The sequence below is a fragment of the Anas platyrhynchos genome, chromosome 10 (assembly GCF_047663525.1).
Source record: "Anas platyrhynchos isolate ZD024472 breed Pekin duck chromosome 10, IASCAAS_PekinDuck_T2T, whole genome shotgun sequence".
In the NCBI taxonomy this organism is placed as follows: Eukaryota; Metazoa; Chordata; class Aves; order Anseriformes; family Anatidae; genus Anas; species Anas platyrhynchos.
Genome location: NC_092596.1, coordinates 18,853,300 through 18,868,302, shown reverse-complemented (window position 1 = coordinate 18,868,302; position 15,003 = coordinate 18,853,300). Strand labels below are relative to the sequence as shown.

Here is a 15,003-nt window from a genome sequence, read left to right as displayed (position 1 = left end):
TTCTTGTTCTAGAAGGACTTCAACTGTTATGTGAACATGATTTATTCTAAATCAAGCGGAATGTGGCTTGTATGTTAGTTTTTAGCTATTCTTTATATTTGATGTTTTGACTAGCGTTTAAGTCTCAGAAAAATAACCAGAAAATATAGTTGGTTCAGGGGAATCAAACAGTGGATATTAATCAAGAATTTTTGAAGTCTTGATACTTGTAAGATGGTAAGATTTTTTTCATTAGACCAGTAATTTAAACTGTCTTTAGGCTTTCTGCCTATGCATGGAACCACAATAAGAGAGCTTTTATGTATTTATTTATTTATTTTGGTAGAACCAGAATTTCTGACTGTCAGTAAGTTAGAAGTGTCTGTATACACATTTCTTTAAGTAAAATACGTTTAGAAATCAGTTTGTTTTTATAAAGTATCCTAACCTGATAAATTCACTTTTCAATAGAACTTGATATCCATATTGATTTTGTTGTTTTTCTTGAACAATCTTAAAATTAATTGTCTGTTAGTAGAGCTGAAATCAAAAACAAGGCAGGTATTGATCTGAGACAAATCTTTTGTGAAATACATGTTCTTAAAATATAGCTGGTCATCTGATATACAGAAATCTTATTGTGTAATAGCTTTTAATAAAGTTCAATAAAAGAAAACACTGATTCAAACTTACTTGGTTATAGTTAGAAAGCTAATGCTTTTGTGGTAATTGCAAATCCTTAAAAGCAAATTCTGTTTCTGAATGTTACACTGCAGAGTAGATTCGAAAAAGCAGTGATTTGTAAACAGCATTTGGAAGAATACAGAAAACTTAATTTTGTTTAAATAGGAGAGGCCAAGCCGTTACTCCTGGTGTATGTACTAGAGTATTCTTGATTGCCTAAGTGTCAAGTGCTCTGTGAAAACATGAATATGGCAGAAGTAGCAAAGTTATGCAGGGAAGATGCTGTAATAATTAACTGAAGTTGAATTTTTTTGAGTTGTTGCTTTTGATTATTGTGTGTAAATGATCAAACTGTAATTATTTGCAAAAAGATGATAGTTACCATCTTTTCAAGCATGAGAAAACCCTTGTAGTTTTAGGCTAGATAGAAATGTAATTGAAAGAAATAAAATTAGCTTTAAGCATATGTAGAGTACAACTTCTGTTGTTTCGTGTTTGAGTTAATGGAAAGGCTAACAGCAAGCACTGTTGCTTTAAATAAAGCTTTTCTATTATTCCATCTGGAACAATTTGTTATTTTATATAATAAGTAATATTTCTGTGTTGTTCACAGTGAGAATAGTACAAGATGAGCTGTTCATATAGGTTGAGTATCACTGACTAGTGTTTATTATTATTGACTACCAGTCTCTTCTCTTTTAAGGTAGGGATAGAGAGAGAGAGATTTCTTGGCATAAGATGCATGATTTTATGTAATCTCATTTAAATCAATAGAAAGCTCTTCCAGGAGCTGGACGTGGATGATCCTTGTGGGTGTCTCCCAACTCAGGATATTCTATGATTTATAATAATCAAATGTTGCTCTGGTGGTGATTCTATGAATATACTAAGTTGCGTTACATTCACTGTCGCTTTTATCTCCGGCACCTGACAACTTAATACAAAGATACCCGTTAAGCAAGAAAAATAAATTAAAACCTGAAACTGGTTATGGTATGATTTACCATTTTAAATCGTTTATCAAAATATTGCAAGAAACAGGACTATTTTATTATATTGATGTTATTTTTGAACTGCAGACCTAGATACTCTATATTTGATTGATTTGAATGGCTATGCTTGCAAGTATTGTGTTCTGTGTATATTTATCTTTGATTTAAATTCCAAACAAGGAATGCAATAGTACCAAATTAATGCTTTGACATTCAGCAGGAAGCTGCTCCATAAAACCTCCTATATTGATCTACTGACTTCTTTAATCAAATGTGTTATTTCCACGTTTTCTCTCAGATTAAGGCCATGGAATCAAAATCTATATTTGAAGATTTTAACATCCGTGTTAGTATCTCATATAAAAATAAATGGATTGGAAAACCTTAAATCAGTGACATGCATTACTAATGTTTTACAAATGCCATATATGTGGGCGTTGCTCTATAAAAGCTCTTCTGTTCCAATGCATTAATACTTCTAGAGAAGTAGTAGATAAATTAGGTTATTTTGCTTAAAAAAAAAAAAATCCAAATGATGATTTTTTTTAATATTAATGAGTTTTTTTGTTTATTAAGTCTCAGGGAACTGTTGTAACTTCCCTGGGAATGCTTTGGAAATAAAACAGTAAAAACAAAGGGGGCATAATGCAGAAGCATTTGAAAAGCGAGGTTTTTTAGGAGTCACGAACTTGTGTTTCAGTACATATAGTTATTAGGCAGGATGCGAAATATTTTCATATTTTTTTTTAATTATTTAATATAGCTAGGTTGATAGCAATGAAGTTCTCTTGACAAATTATGAAGATACAACCCTAAAATCCACCGTTTCCTTTAAAAATGGGAGATCTTCTGTGTTTTTCATGAAGTCAAAAATGTGAAGTTCTACCAGAGAGTCAAAAGAGAAAGGACCCATTAAGTTTTCACAGAGTGTACTCGTGTTCAGGGTAATCAGACAATTTCAAAGCATATTCAAACTTTTGTTAGCGTTCTAGGTTCTGTCTTGTTTGTAATTTATTTTTAAAGTCTGCCAAACTACACTTGAGAAGTGTGTATTTTCTTCTCTCATTATTAGTAGGTTTAGAATTTTATTTTAAAATATTGATATAATTACTCAATATTAGGTATTGAAAGTCAAATATGAATTAATTTAATATAATGTGTTCCTTGATTGGGCTAAAGTAGAGAATTTGAAAAGGTTGCTCAGGATCTGTATGACTTTATGAAATGTTTTAAACAGTTGAGCAGATGTTAATATTAGTTTGGATATTAATGGTGGTGACAAAACATGTTTATTTTGTAATCTGTAGGTAAAGTAATTTGGTTGTTTTCAGGGAACAAATGTTTTATCCACTATGATATCATAAAGATCAAAGAGTGTAAATCCCGTAGTTGCTGTTCATGGACAAATTGGAATGCAATTTCTTCCTACTATGCAGATGTTGGGCCGCTAACATGCTTTTTTTTCAAGTTGGAAAAACCTTTATATATACATAGCATATTAAAACCTTTTAACTACATACTGTTACTGAGCACTGTTTAATCTTATATCACTGATTTGTTATGAATTAAATTGCATTCTTAATTGCCTAAATACCTTATATTTTTAAAAGCCCGTTTTTGGACTGCACTTATTTATTCTTAAAGGGTAATCCATAAAGCTGAAAGGCCTGTATTAAATTGAACATCAATGGCAAGCCTGTCATGAGGATTATAGAATTAGAACTAGTGATTTACAGAATGAGAAAACAAATAGGAGATTTTATACACATTTATATATACTTCTTAAATAAATCCTTGATTTCATTTGTTCTGTATGCTGTAGCTTTTTTTCTTTTTTTTTTGTGCAAGAACTATGGTTAATAAAATTCAGTTTAAAGGTCTTCGCAGATATACTTGTAACACCACTTCTCTATGAAAAGTGAGGTACATTCATCTCAAACTCTTGCATCCACCTACTGTATCTGTGAACTTTGTAAATAAGGGGTAATCTCTACTTCCACTAAATCTTCAGTCAACTCATGCATTCATTCTTTACGTCTGCATGAAAATGGATAAACTGAATTTGGACTTAAATTCTTTTTGTCATTCCCTTGAGGTTGTGATGTTTCTTTTTATTTACATGCACATGCCACAAGTATACATATGTACTTAAAGTTTTATCACTAGACCTGTATTTTAACAATGATTTCAGGACAATCTTTAAAATAATAAATTGATTCTAGCAGTTAATGCCCTTATATTAATGGAGAGCAGAGGGTCGTATTGCCTTCAGAACACTAGTTTATTTCAGACCACTAGAAATTGCCTGTCCAATTGAGCGTAAAGTGAAAATATGAAATTGCCTTCAGTGTGTATAATTCTCATGCACCTTAACCTGAATGAAACTGGACTAATTGAATTTCTTTTACTGGTAGTTAGGATATCTTTTGCTTTACTGTTGTCATTTGGTGTCCCAGTGTGGTGCATTTATTTCATTTCTCTGAATAGAATTTGTCTGAAAATCCAAGCAAGCTGGAAGATTAAGATCAAGCATTATTCTTTAGATTTTGCTTCAATAAAAACTGAGAATTTACTATATTAATTCTCTTTAACTTGCCTGGTGAAAGAGCAATTTTAGCACTATGTCCAGCTATATTAATTCTCTTTAACTTGTCTGGTGAAAGAGCAATTTTAGCACTATGTCCAGCTATGCAGCATTTCAGAGGCATTGCTTTAGAAATGGCAGTGGGGGCATCCATAGAATGAACTAAACTATTAATCTCTTCCACATCTTTTTATAATATATATATATATATATATATATACACACACATATATATACATGACAGGATTCTGAACTGCCTTTGCTAAAATCTGAAAACTTAATTGTACTGTCTTCAGGTTTAAGAAATAAAAACAAAAAATACAGTATGAGGTTAAATTCCCTCTGTAGTCTTGTAGAAAGTAGAATTGCAGAAGTTTCTTTTTAATTTTTTTTTGCTTTGTTTGCAGGCAGCCTATTTAGTTAACATTTTGCTAATGAGTTTAAATAAAATTAATTTGGCAGATGTGACAAAATGTTTTTAAAAAGTGTTTTTGTTTTTTTTTCTTCTATTCACTTTTTAGATTAGAGATACTAAATCAACAGATCAGAAAACAACCTTACTGCATTTTCTGGCAGAAATCTGTGAGGAGAATTACCGGGACATCTTAAAATTCCCAGATGAACTGCAGCATGTTGAGAGTGCAAGTAAAGGTAAGCAAGTAGATGAAACACCTAGAGGTAATAGCTCTTTGGAGATATTTCATGTCAAAACATTTCTCTTTAGATTGCAGGATTATGTAACATGTAAGCATTAATAATCCACGTGGATTTTTTTCTTTTCTGATGTTTCTTGATTTAAGAAAAAGTGAGGGGGAGAAATAGTAATAAAGTAACTTTTATTCTGAAGTAGGTTGTGGAAATAATACAACACAGTGAAGTGCTTACAAAATGATACGTAAAAAAATTGTATAAGCAGCGTTGATTACTGTTAGGCCTTTCAAGACTTACTGTTTGAGAGTAAGCACCCATGTGTGTATATGCATATGTTTCTCATTTTAATACCTGATTTTTTTTTTTTAGAGAATAGCAAATATGTTTTCTAATGTGCTCAGATTGCATATGAAAGGTACAATTCAATTTACACTGTACAGTCGATGATTAATACTTATTTTATTTTTGGTCAGTTTGCAGTATTGCCCAGTAGATGTGATAGAGAACTTTATTTATTGTTGGATAACCGTTGTATATAATAAGGTGTGCTTTTTAGTGCACTTGTTGCTTAGCTATGGAAAGATTAAGATTATTTATATCGTAAATAATGTCTGCCATACAGTATAAATGGTTATCATGTAGTATAAGTTATAATAAAGATTTATCCTAACAGAATTTTTCCCTGATCATATTTGCCTTAGTAGTAATTTAGTAGTAATTGAGTGAGGTTTATGATTATCTTTGAGATAAAAATGTTACATCAAAGCATTACATTTCTTATGTTAAAATTCTGTTTCAAATACCAATGGCAATTAAGCCACAACTGCTATTCTTTGTTATAGACTTTTTTTTTGTCAACTTCATAAGTACCCTTTCACACTTTCTTTCTGCATAAACACTAAAATATATATTGCTTAAAGTTGAAAAGGTCTTGCTGGTTCAGACAAAGCCAACTCCCCTACCCCAGTTTAGTTAATACATGAAATAACAGACTTCAGAACTGTAACAGAAAAGTTTTATATGTTAACGAGAGAAATTACTGTACAAGTGCAATAAAACTGATAATCAGGATAAATGACAATGTGATAAAACTTTTTGAAGTGGACTGCAGTAATTTTTCACTCCTACCTCAGTATATATAACTACTTCAGAATTAGGATAATAATCCATGTTAAATTAATGCTTTAAGTTGTTAGTTGTACTCCAAGAAAGGTAGTTATTTCAGAATCCAGCTTTGTTTTTCTTCTTTACATCCAATGAAAGTATCACCAGGGCTACAGTAAATATATAGACTTTTATTTTTATTCTGAGCATTCACTTGTCTCATGTTTTTCACCTCTCTGCTGTTGGATACCTAATTGGCATGAATGCCTATTGACAAAATTCAGCTGTTCTGTTTGAATAGGGTTGAGGATGATATTGTAGTTTAAGGCAACATAGAAACTGAAGAAATGACTTGTACATTGCAATATTGAAGTAGTTGATAAATAAAGGTGAAGCCTTAATGTACAGCAGATGACCTACATCTGACTGCTGTGTCTGAGCATTGCTATGAATGTTACATATGGAGACAGATAACTTTCTTAAACTGATCTTAAACTTGAATGGTTGATTTCAAGGTCTGGCTCTCCCCACTTCCCCAGCTTACTTTGTAAGCGTCCTTAGTTTGGTCTGTGTTTTCACAAAAACTATGATTAAGAGTTTTGCAGCTTTGAGTTTTTTTATACTGTGATTCAAAACCTTTGATATTCTCTAGGTTGACTTGAGGAATTAAACCGAAAGAGTTAGTAAAATTTAGTTAAACTACAGCATCCAATAGGGAGAAAGCATTTAATGGGAGTGAAGTCCCTGTTAATCCCGAAATCTAAGATAGATACAAAGCAGGTTTGACTGCAGTTAGACATTTCATCCTGTAAGATAGGAGCTCATTAAGTTTCTTATAAACAGTGCAGACTTCTTATCAGAAACATAAATTACTGTTCATGTTTAATGACCAAAATTTCCCTTTCAGACTTTTTTTTTCTTTCTGTAACAAAGCAGGTTTTTGGCAGAATAAACCTGATTTATGTAACTTGCCTCAACTGTTCCCATGGTACTTCTTGATTATTGTTTAACTGCAATGTTCATCTGCCCTGTCACGTGTGGTCATTTCCTCTGTGTAGCAAGTTCATGTGCTTTGTGTGGAAGAGATGATTTTCACTTCCTATTTATCATTTGTTGTTTTATAAACCAGTGGTTTTCGGGAATGAACAGTCAGGTTTAATTTTCATGTAGGAGGCTTCTTTTGTTTGAATAAACTGGCTGCAGATATGAGGGCATTCAGATCATTTTTCTGTAAAACAGAAGGAAATCTATCAGCCAATATTATCTCTGTATGAATTTAAATAAGGAAAGATAAACAAAATCTACTTTTTAGGCAGAAGGCAGACACACAGTTTGAACGATACATAAAGCTAAATTCATAGACTTAGTCAACTTCTTTTAACATCTCAGGACAATATTCTTGGTCCCATGTAAATAAAATAAAGTCTTACTTTGCTTTTATTTTCATATAAGCATAAAGAACGAGTATCTGAACAAAAGATGTATGGTTTTGAACAAATAGGAGATAAAGCATAAAACTGGATTTTAATATGTAAAGGTCAATGGGAATTAGGTGAACTGCCCGTGCATGTACCAAAATCTTCAATAATCTGATATTAGGTATAATAAAATATTTTTATCTTTTTAAACATGGAATAACAACCTAGTGTTTTTTTGAAAACTAAAACTAAATTAGGAAACAGTTTTATTCTGGAAAGTATAAGCAAAGGTCAAACTGATTAACTATCAAGAGATTATTGGCAAAGCATTCTTTCTTACCTAATATGAGAAGAAAAGCAAAAAAAGCAATAAAATCACATGGTTGTGACAAACTGGATGCAAGTAATATTCAGTTATGGCATTTTCTCTTAAAATTTTATGATTTGTGATTTTAATAAATATTTAACAAATTCACATCCATTTCTACAGTCAATGAAAAACTTTAAAAATAAGAATACCTCACTGGAGTCAGGCAATATGTTTGGGATTTCTAGAAAAAAGTTGTACTGTAAAAAGTATTTGAAAATCCTTGCAAAAGATATATATTCTGTTACTTGAAGCTCCTATGACTGTTAAGCTTACCAGAAATGGTAGAAAAGAAATACATAACCCACGTAATGAAGAAGATGAAAGTTACCATATATTTTATAATAATAATTTGTTATCAAATTTTAAAAGAACAATAGTTGTAAATCATAGTTCATGGTTTAAATAGCATGTATATTTAAAATGAAACATTTTTATCAGTTGATTATTCTGACTAGTTCCTCCTGCGTTTAACAATTCTTGACACACTTATGTTACCTGCTTGCTTTGTCTGCCAAAGTTGGGAACTACTAGGCTTTCTACCAGAATGCAGAGTCATGAGAAGTTTTGTAATTTTTTTTGTTTGTTTATTTATTTTTTATTTATACTCATAAATAGTAGTCATTTTTCTGTCAAATGGAATTTCTATAGTTCATTGCAGTAGAAGAAAATGTTTTTAACAAAGAAATCTGTGGTATTTTCTACCTTGCACAGATTACGTTGCTGAAACAGATTTTGCCCGATCTGGCATGTTAGTGGATATGAAATAGACAGTGCCTTATGGCATTATAAATATAATGCCTGCATCTGTGACTGTTCTTTCCATAATAGAATCTGAAAGCTGGCATTTTGCTTCACAATCAAAAGTCAGTCTTACACTGTATAGTGACTTCTGTCATTCTTTTCATTCATATAAAATGCAATAATGAAATGTCAGAAAATATCTCAATGTCTTTTTCTGAATGTAGGTGCATCAAATACTGGATAACTGCTGTCCTCCAGAAAACTGTATTTGCATATGTCATATCATATGCATATGTATTTGCAGTCCCATATTTGCATATATCATTGTTGTATTGATGGTAGCTTATCCATCATCTCATTAAAAGCTTTTTGACAGAAGTGTTCTCTTTCACTGACAAGATTTCAGTGAAGAAGACGGAGAAGTAAAGCTTTGCAGATTTTGTGTTGTAGTTCCAATCTTCAATTTCTGAAATACATCCTGTTGGGAGACTCAGTAGGATTCAGGATTGGCCTGCAAATATGTCTAAAAAGTTTTCCCTGTCTTTTATGGGCTTTAGGCTTTATGGGCTTTTTTTTGGCTGTTATCTTCTAATGTGTAGTGTTATGCAAAGTCATGGTAGTTTGGAATTTGAAGCTACATTTTCAAGCTATAATTTTAATTCCACCTTAAACAAAGCTTTTCAGTATGGCATGTGTTTTAAGGATTCACTTCTCTTCCTGAAGAGTAATTATCAGAGGCAAAATTAGGGAACAGTCCAGATGACTCTCATAGGCTGTTACTTATTAAAGAAATTAGAGCATTAAAGAATTTCTGAATATAGCTAAACCAATTGAGGTTTGAAGACCCCTTTAAGTGGCTTCTCAAAGAAAGAAATCCATTCAGAATTCCTTATTACCAACCTTTAGTGAGAAGTTGGTACTGTTTTGTAGCTTTCACAGTGCTACTTATTTTTATTCTCATCTGTTCTTGAATTTACACTCTTCTTGATATGAGGAAGGTTGTTATGCCTCTGGAGGCATGGCTTGCACTTCAACAAATTGGAAAGACCAAACACTTGTTAAAAGTTAAGAGCCTGAAAAGGAGGACTGTTAGATCAAATTGTTCCATGTCTTGTCTAGTGCATTTTTAATAACTCAGTGATTGAACAGCTTTCCCTGATTGTGTTACCAACACTTTACTCCTCCTCTTACTTTGGATTCCTTTCTGCCTGCAATTTCTGCACATATACCACAGTAGTATATCATGTGCCATAGTTGTTTCACAGTGAATTATTTATATAAAACATGTATATATAAAAATGTGCTGTTGGCAGTTTACTCCTAGGTGAAAATATACGAAAAGCATGGTATTGACAGCATATGTCAGAGAAAGTAGGAAGCTGGCACACAGGATTTGTGCAGGTCACAAAATAAGCATAAAACATCAGGATTCATCCAGAAGAATCACCACAAACAAACAAATGCAGCAAAAAAAGGTGTTCTTACCTTAAAATTGCAGTTGGCAAATTGAGAGGATAATAGAATCCATACACAATTGCATTAACAGTTGTTATATTTTAATCAAAGTCTGAAATGATAAAGTATTACATATCAGAGATACGTACATTTATATATTACATGTGTCTGTGCGTAATACACACATGTATGCCTGTGAGACAGTATATATCTCAAAATGTGCCTGGATATTAAGTGTGTGCCATATGTATGTGTCTATTCTCTATTTACTTTTTAGTGCTGTACTATGAGTCCTTTACTTCTTTTTAATTGTCAGTGACTTGTATTATTCAAACCTATCTTTGATGTTAACAGAGGGTTTCACAGACATTGGTTTATAGAAATCAGTTTAATTTCAGTAAAAGAAAAATATTTGATCTTTTTTCTGTGTCTGTTCCTTAAATCACTTCTGTAACTAAGTACATGCGTTAATAAGATGATTCATTTAAGCAAGTACATGCATTAATAAGGTGAAGTCTCTTTGAACCTTAGTTACTTTCTAATCTTTGAATTACATATAAAAGAATGAAATACTAGATTTTTTACCAATAAATTTGAATAGAAATTGAATCATTTGAACTAATGGTAGAATTAAGTGGTGACATTTCCATATTAAGTGTGATGATTTGGTGTATTACATTAGATATTTTTACTTATTTTTATGTAGAGTTGAATTTTTTTTATGAACAGTAATTCAGAAAAATGTGTCTACTTCATGGAATAATTCTTCTTAAGACTATTCATAATGTCGTTGTTTTCTCCCTTTCTGACACCCTTTCTTTTTAATTGTATTCTGGAAGCTTTTTACTTATTGACTCTTTTTCTTAGTTTCAGCCCAGACTCTGAAGAGCAACCTTGATTCAATGAACCAGCAAATCCAGCGCCTAGAGAATGACATTGAGAATTTCCCTAAAACACAAGATGAACATGATAAGTTCGTAGAAAAGATGAGCATATCCTTTTTGCATGTTTATACGGCTGATATCAATGTTAACTTTGTCTGGTTAAGTATTTCACAACACTTAAAATTAAGTTTTAAATCTCTTCTTCCATGCTTTTATTCTAGTGGAGAGAAAAGTATGTCAGAATATGCTGAATGTAAGAAAACAAGGAAGCCATTAACTAAGCTGAATCTTATGTTTTATTCGTAATTGGTGTATAATTTAAAGTATTCCAAAGGAGAAAAGCAGATAGCTTTCTTAAAGGAATTAAAGTGTCTTGTCATGAAGATAGTTTTGTTTTTCTTCTAAAGAACAGTATTTAATGGTAATTGTTAAGTCATTTCTGTCTCAACAACTGCCAGCAGTAGAGTTAAGATCGGTTCTTATTTTAGCTTCAGATAGGTTGATATTTGAAGGGGAGAGTATCGGGTGGTTTTTTTTTTTTTTTTGGTCAGATCTGTTTAGAGTAAAAGTATTTAGATACTTGGTACTTGAGAGATTTGTGCTTTTATTTCAGAATAAATAGAGAATAGAGACTGTACGTTCTTTAGTACAAGGAAAAACTGTGGGAGAACACCAAAGCATGTTCGTTTAGATCGTTTTCTCTCCAAAATTTTTACATATCAGTCTTTACTTTTGTGCAAGAATATAAGGTAATAAGTAAACTGTCAGTGCAAGAAGCTCACAAAATTTTCTGAGACCAGGCAGAAGTTCATGTTTCTTTAAAAAAATAAAATAAGTAAAATGCATAAAGCACATCTGTGTGGAACCATTTAGAGTATGGTACATGGTAAAGACAGGCGTTTTCTGCATTTATAGAAGCTCCGATAATTCATGTGGTATCTTAATGCAATGATAATGCAATGAGACAGAAGTTATAATTTTGTGGTTTTTTTTTTTGTTTAAAAAAATGGAGATGGATGTCTAGAGCTGCTGTTACTTGCTCATCATACTTAGGTGAATGTAATGAAGGATTCACCCAATGTATTTGGAATCTGAGTTTTAGCAGGATTAATCATCTGAATGGGTTCGGTGACAGAAATTCACAAGAATATGTTTAATGTCTTCTCTGTGTGCATTTATTTTAAGTTTCTGTCAAGACTAGAAAACTAACTTGAAGTAGACAACTCATAAGAAGAAAATTTTTGTTCTCTTCTGCCTTATTCTACCTTGTCTTTTTTGCAAGGTTAGGAGACGTGTTAGTAATCACATTTAATCAGGTTTGCTGTTTTTTTTAGTAGAAGAAAAAATTGTTTTCCTGAGATGCATTCACATAGGGAAACCTTCACTTGTAATAGCCCTTTGTTTTGACATTGTGTGTAGGCTGAATACAGTCAAGTAAACCAGTTTTCTTTGGACGTGAAACCAAGATATTGAAATACACCTTTTGCCACTGTGTCATTTGGAATTTTACATGTGTTGTAGACTTACTGTCTACAACAAACTGTATTGCAAGTTGTATACATACTTTCAGTTGTGTTGAGCCAGTGCTTTGTCATTTGTTATTTTTCTGCTTGTGCCTTTACTATACTTAGAGAAGATTATTTATATCATTCAAGTATTGGTGAGGCCACATAGGTACCTTTTTTTGTATCTGCTGCTTGTCTCCTGAATTTATTGAAGCACGAAGATTGCCTCAGTGTTACTGAGATTAAAACATGTGTACATATATATGTATATAAATGGCTTTTTGTATTAGCGATAATATAAAGATCCTTTAAAAAAAAAATAAAAAAATGTTGCAAGTCTATTAAGAAGGCAGACTTGCTCTGGTGCACATATGTTAATGTCACAGCTAGATTACCAGTTCCTGGTTATTAAAGTAGGTACCCTGAACTGTAGATGTCTGACAGCTTTTTATCCTATCAGTGGATTTGGTGGCTTAACAAAACAGATAAGACTAAAAAATGAACTGATTCTGCCTAAGGAATGTTATGTCAAATGATCAAATGTGTTTAATATTTTAAAATGTTCTACATTCCTGTGTTATATTTTTTAGAATGGACAATAAATTTGGAAGGGTTTTAAGAGGAATTATTTAAGAGGAAAAATACCACATTTTAATCATCAATCTGTTTCTTTTGTTTCTGTCATATTGTTGAAGAACTGTTGTCGATAGCACATACTGAGATTAGGAAGTTGAGGAATTTCAAGCTGAACATCTCTAACTGCCTGAGTGTTTCAGAAAAATTGGTACATGTTGGAATATAAATCATCTCTCAGTAGGGTTTTGGCATGCAGGATTAAAGGCATAGTTTCTCTTTTCTTTACCTGCCACTAAACAAAGCAGTGTGCAAGTAATTGTGAATGAGACTTCCTTCAGACAGCATGAAAGGAGTATTGCTTGGTATCCTACTAAATTAGGACATTAATTACAATAAAAAATACCACTTGTAATATTTATAATGATAAAGTAATAATATAATTCATAGTGTAGAAGGAAATGGTATAGAACAAGTTTGGTTTCTATAACTTAAAAGAGAAATAATGCGAGTTTTTTGTATTATGAGTGACAAAAATACGAGTATGAATCCCGCTTACTTTTGAGTTAGATTTAATTTCCATTACCCATTTTTAAGCAGGTTAATTTGTGACTTTTCTTAAACAGTGTTTTATTTGGTGTGTACGGTTACTCATTTCAGTGCACACAACTTGATGTAGTTATTGATAGAGTATTGACAGAGACCTAAACCCAGAACTACAGTAGGTATTAAATACAAAGACAGGAAGAATAATATTTTACTATTCCACAGTAGATGAGTAAGTATGTCCCACTGACTAAAAAAATTAAATATAGCTCTAAGAGTTTTAATTCAATGTAATTTACAAATTGAATTCAAAATTCAATTTAATTCAATGACTATAGTTTGCTAACTGGGTACACATTTCAGACACTTATTTTGACACATTTTTATTATGTATAAACTGAGGCAAAATGAGTTATCTGAGCAGTTTATATTTAAAACTGGAGGCAACTAAATAAAATCACTTGATTTCACAAGTATATTTGGTTTTCTATTAGACTTGCTTTAGGACTATGCAGATATTGGTTCTGGTGAATTGGTTCTGTAGTTGTGTCAATGTGACTTCCTGCCTAAGGGTGTATGATTTTTTTCTATTTGATTGTTCATAAGGATCAGTGAACATAATAAGAATTGCAGATGAAGCGACTGTAGTTTGATTTCCATCTTTTATAACCAATTAATTTTATTGTGATAATATGATTTGATTTCAACTATGATAGAGTACAGGTAATGCCACTGTCAACGTCATACTTGGATTTTTCTGTCTAAAAGCATGTCTTTTATGAGAGTATAAATCTTGACTTGAAAAATTCAGATAGTATAATTTCTTCTATGTTCCTAATAGATTCTATCAATGAATGATTTTCTTTCAAAAATACACAGATTGATGCTGGTTTGACTTCTCATGGTTTCAGTTTCTAGCCATCTTAAGTTTTTTAAGACTTAATGGCTATTACATATCTCTTTCTCAGTGCAAGAATTTTGATACTATGGTCAGGTGACTTAAATTTATCTGTGGTAACCAAGTAGGCTCATTTCTCTAGTATTCTTGGTGTTTTTTTAATATGCTTTTGTAAAGCAGTTTCCAACTAAGTACAGTGCTTCAGTATTTTTGTAGCTTCACAGGCATGAGTTAAAAATTTAATATTATTTGTTTTTGTTCTACATCAGAAGTTGTTTCTGTCACCACCATCACAGTGGAACTTTGTATTCGGTTAGAATCACTGAGGTTGGAAAACACCTCTGAGATCATGTAGTCCAAGCATCAAACCATTAGGAAACAATGCAAAGTTGCTTCCATGACCACTACTTGCTGTGGGGACACAGGTCTGCATCCTGTAAGTGCAGTTACATGTTGTTTATAAGGAACACTGGACTTTAGGGGGGAACTGCACAGAAAAATTTTTGTGGGATTCTGAAGTGATAGTATAGGCACTATCATGCTGTCATACTAGGGTTTTAGTTTACCTGCCTTATATTGGGATTTTCTTCAGGTACTTAATTGCCCAAGTTTTAAGGAA

General features: G+C 31.9%; 1 protein-coding gene across 13 annotated transcripts in view; it reads left to right on the top strand.

The window, feature by feature from the left end:
• Positions 1–15,003, top strand: part of DIAPH2 (diaphanous related formin 2) — a 250,622-nt gene that overhangs the window by 78,657 nt on the left and 156,962 nt on the right. For all 13 annotated transcript variants that reach the window (XR_011811856.1, XR_011811855.1, XR_011811854.1 and 10 more), the window contains 2 exons: positions 4,761–4,890; positions 10,846–10,971. Coding sequence is in view for 8 of the 13 variants with exons in the window: in XM_072043112.1 (XP_071899213.1) it covers positions 4,761–4,890; positions 10,846–10,971 (256 nt within the window). In the remaining 5 variants the exon portion in view is untranslated. The remainder of the gene's footprint in view (positions 1–4,760; positions 4,891–10,845; positions 10,972–15,003) is intronic.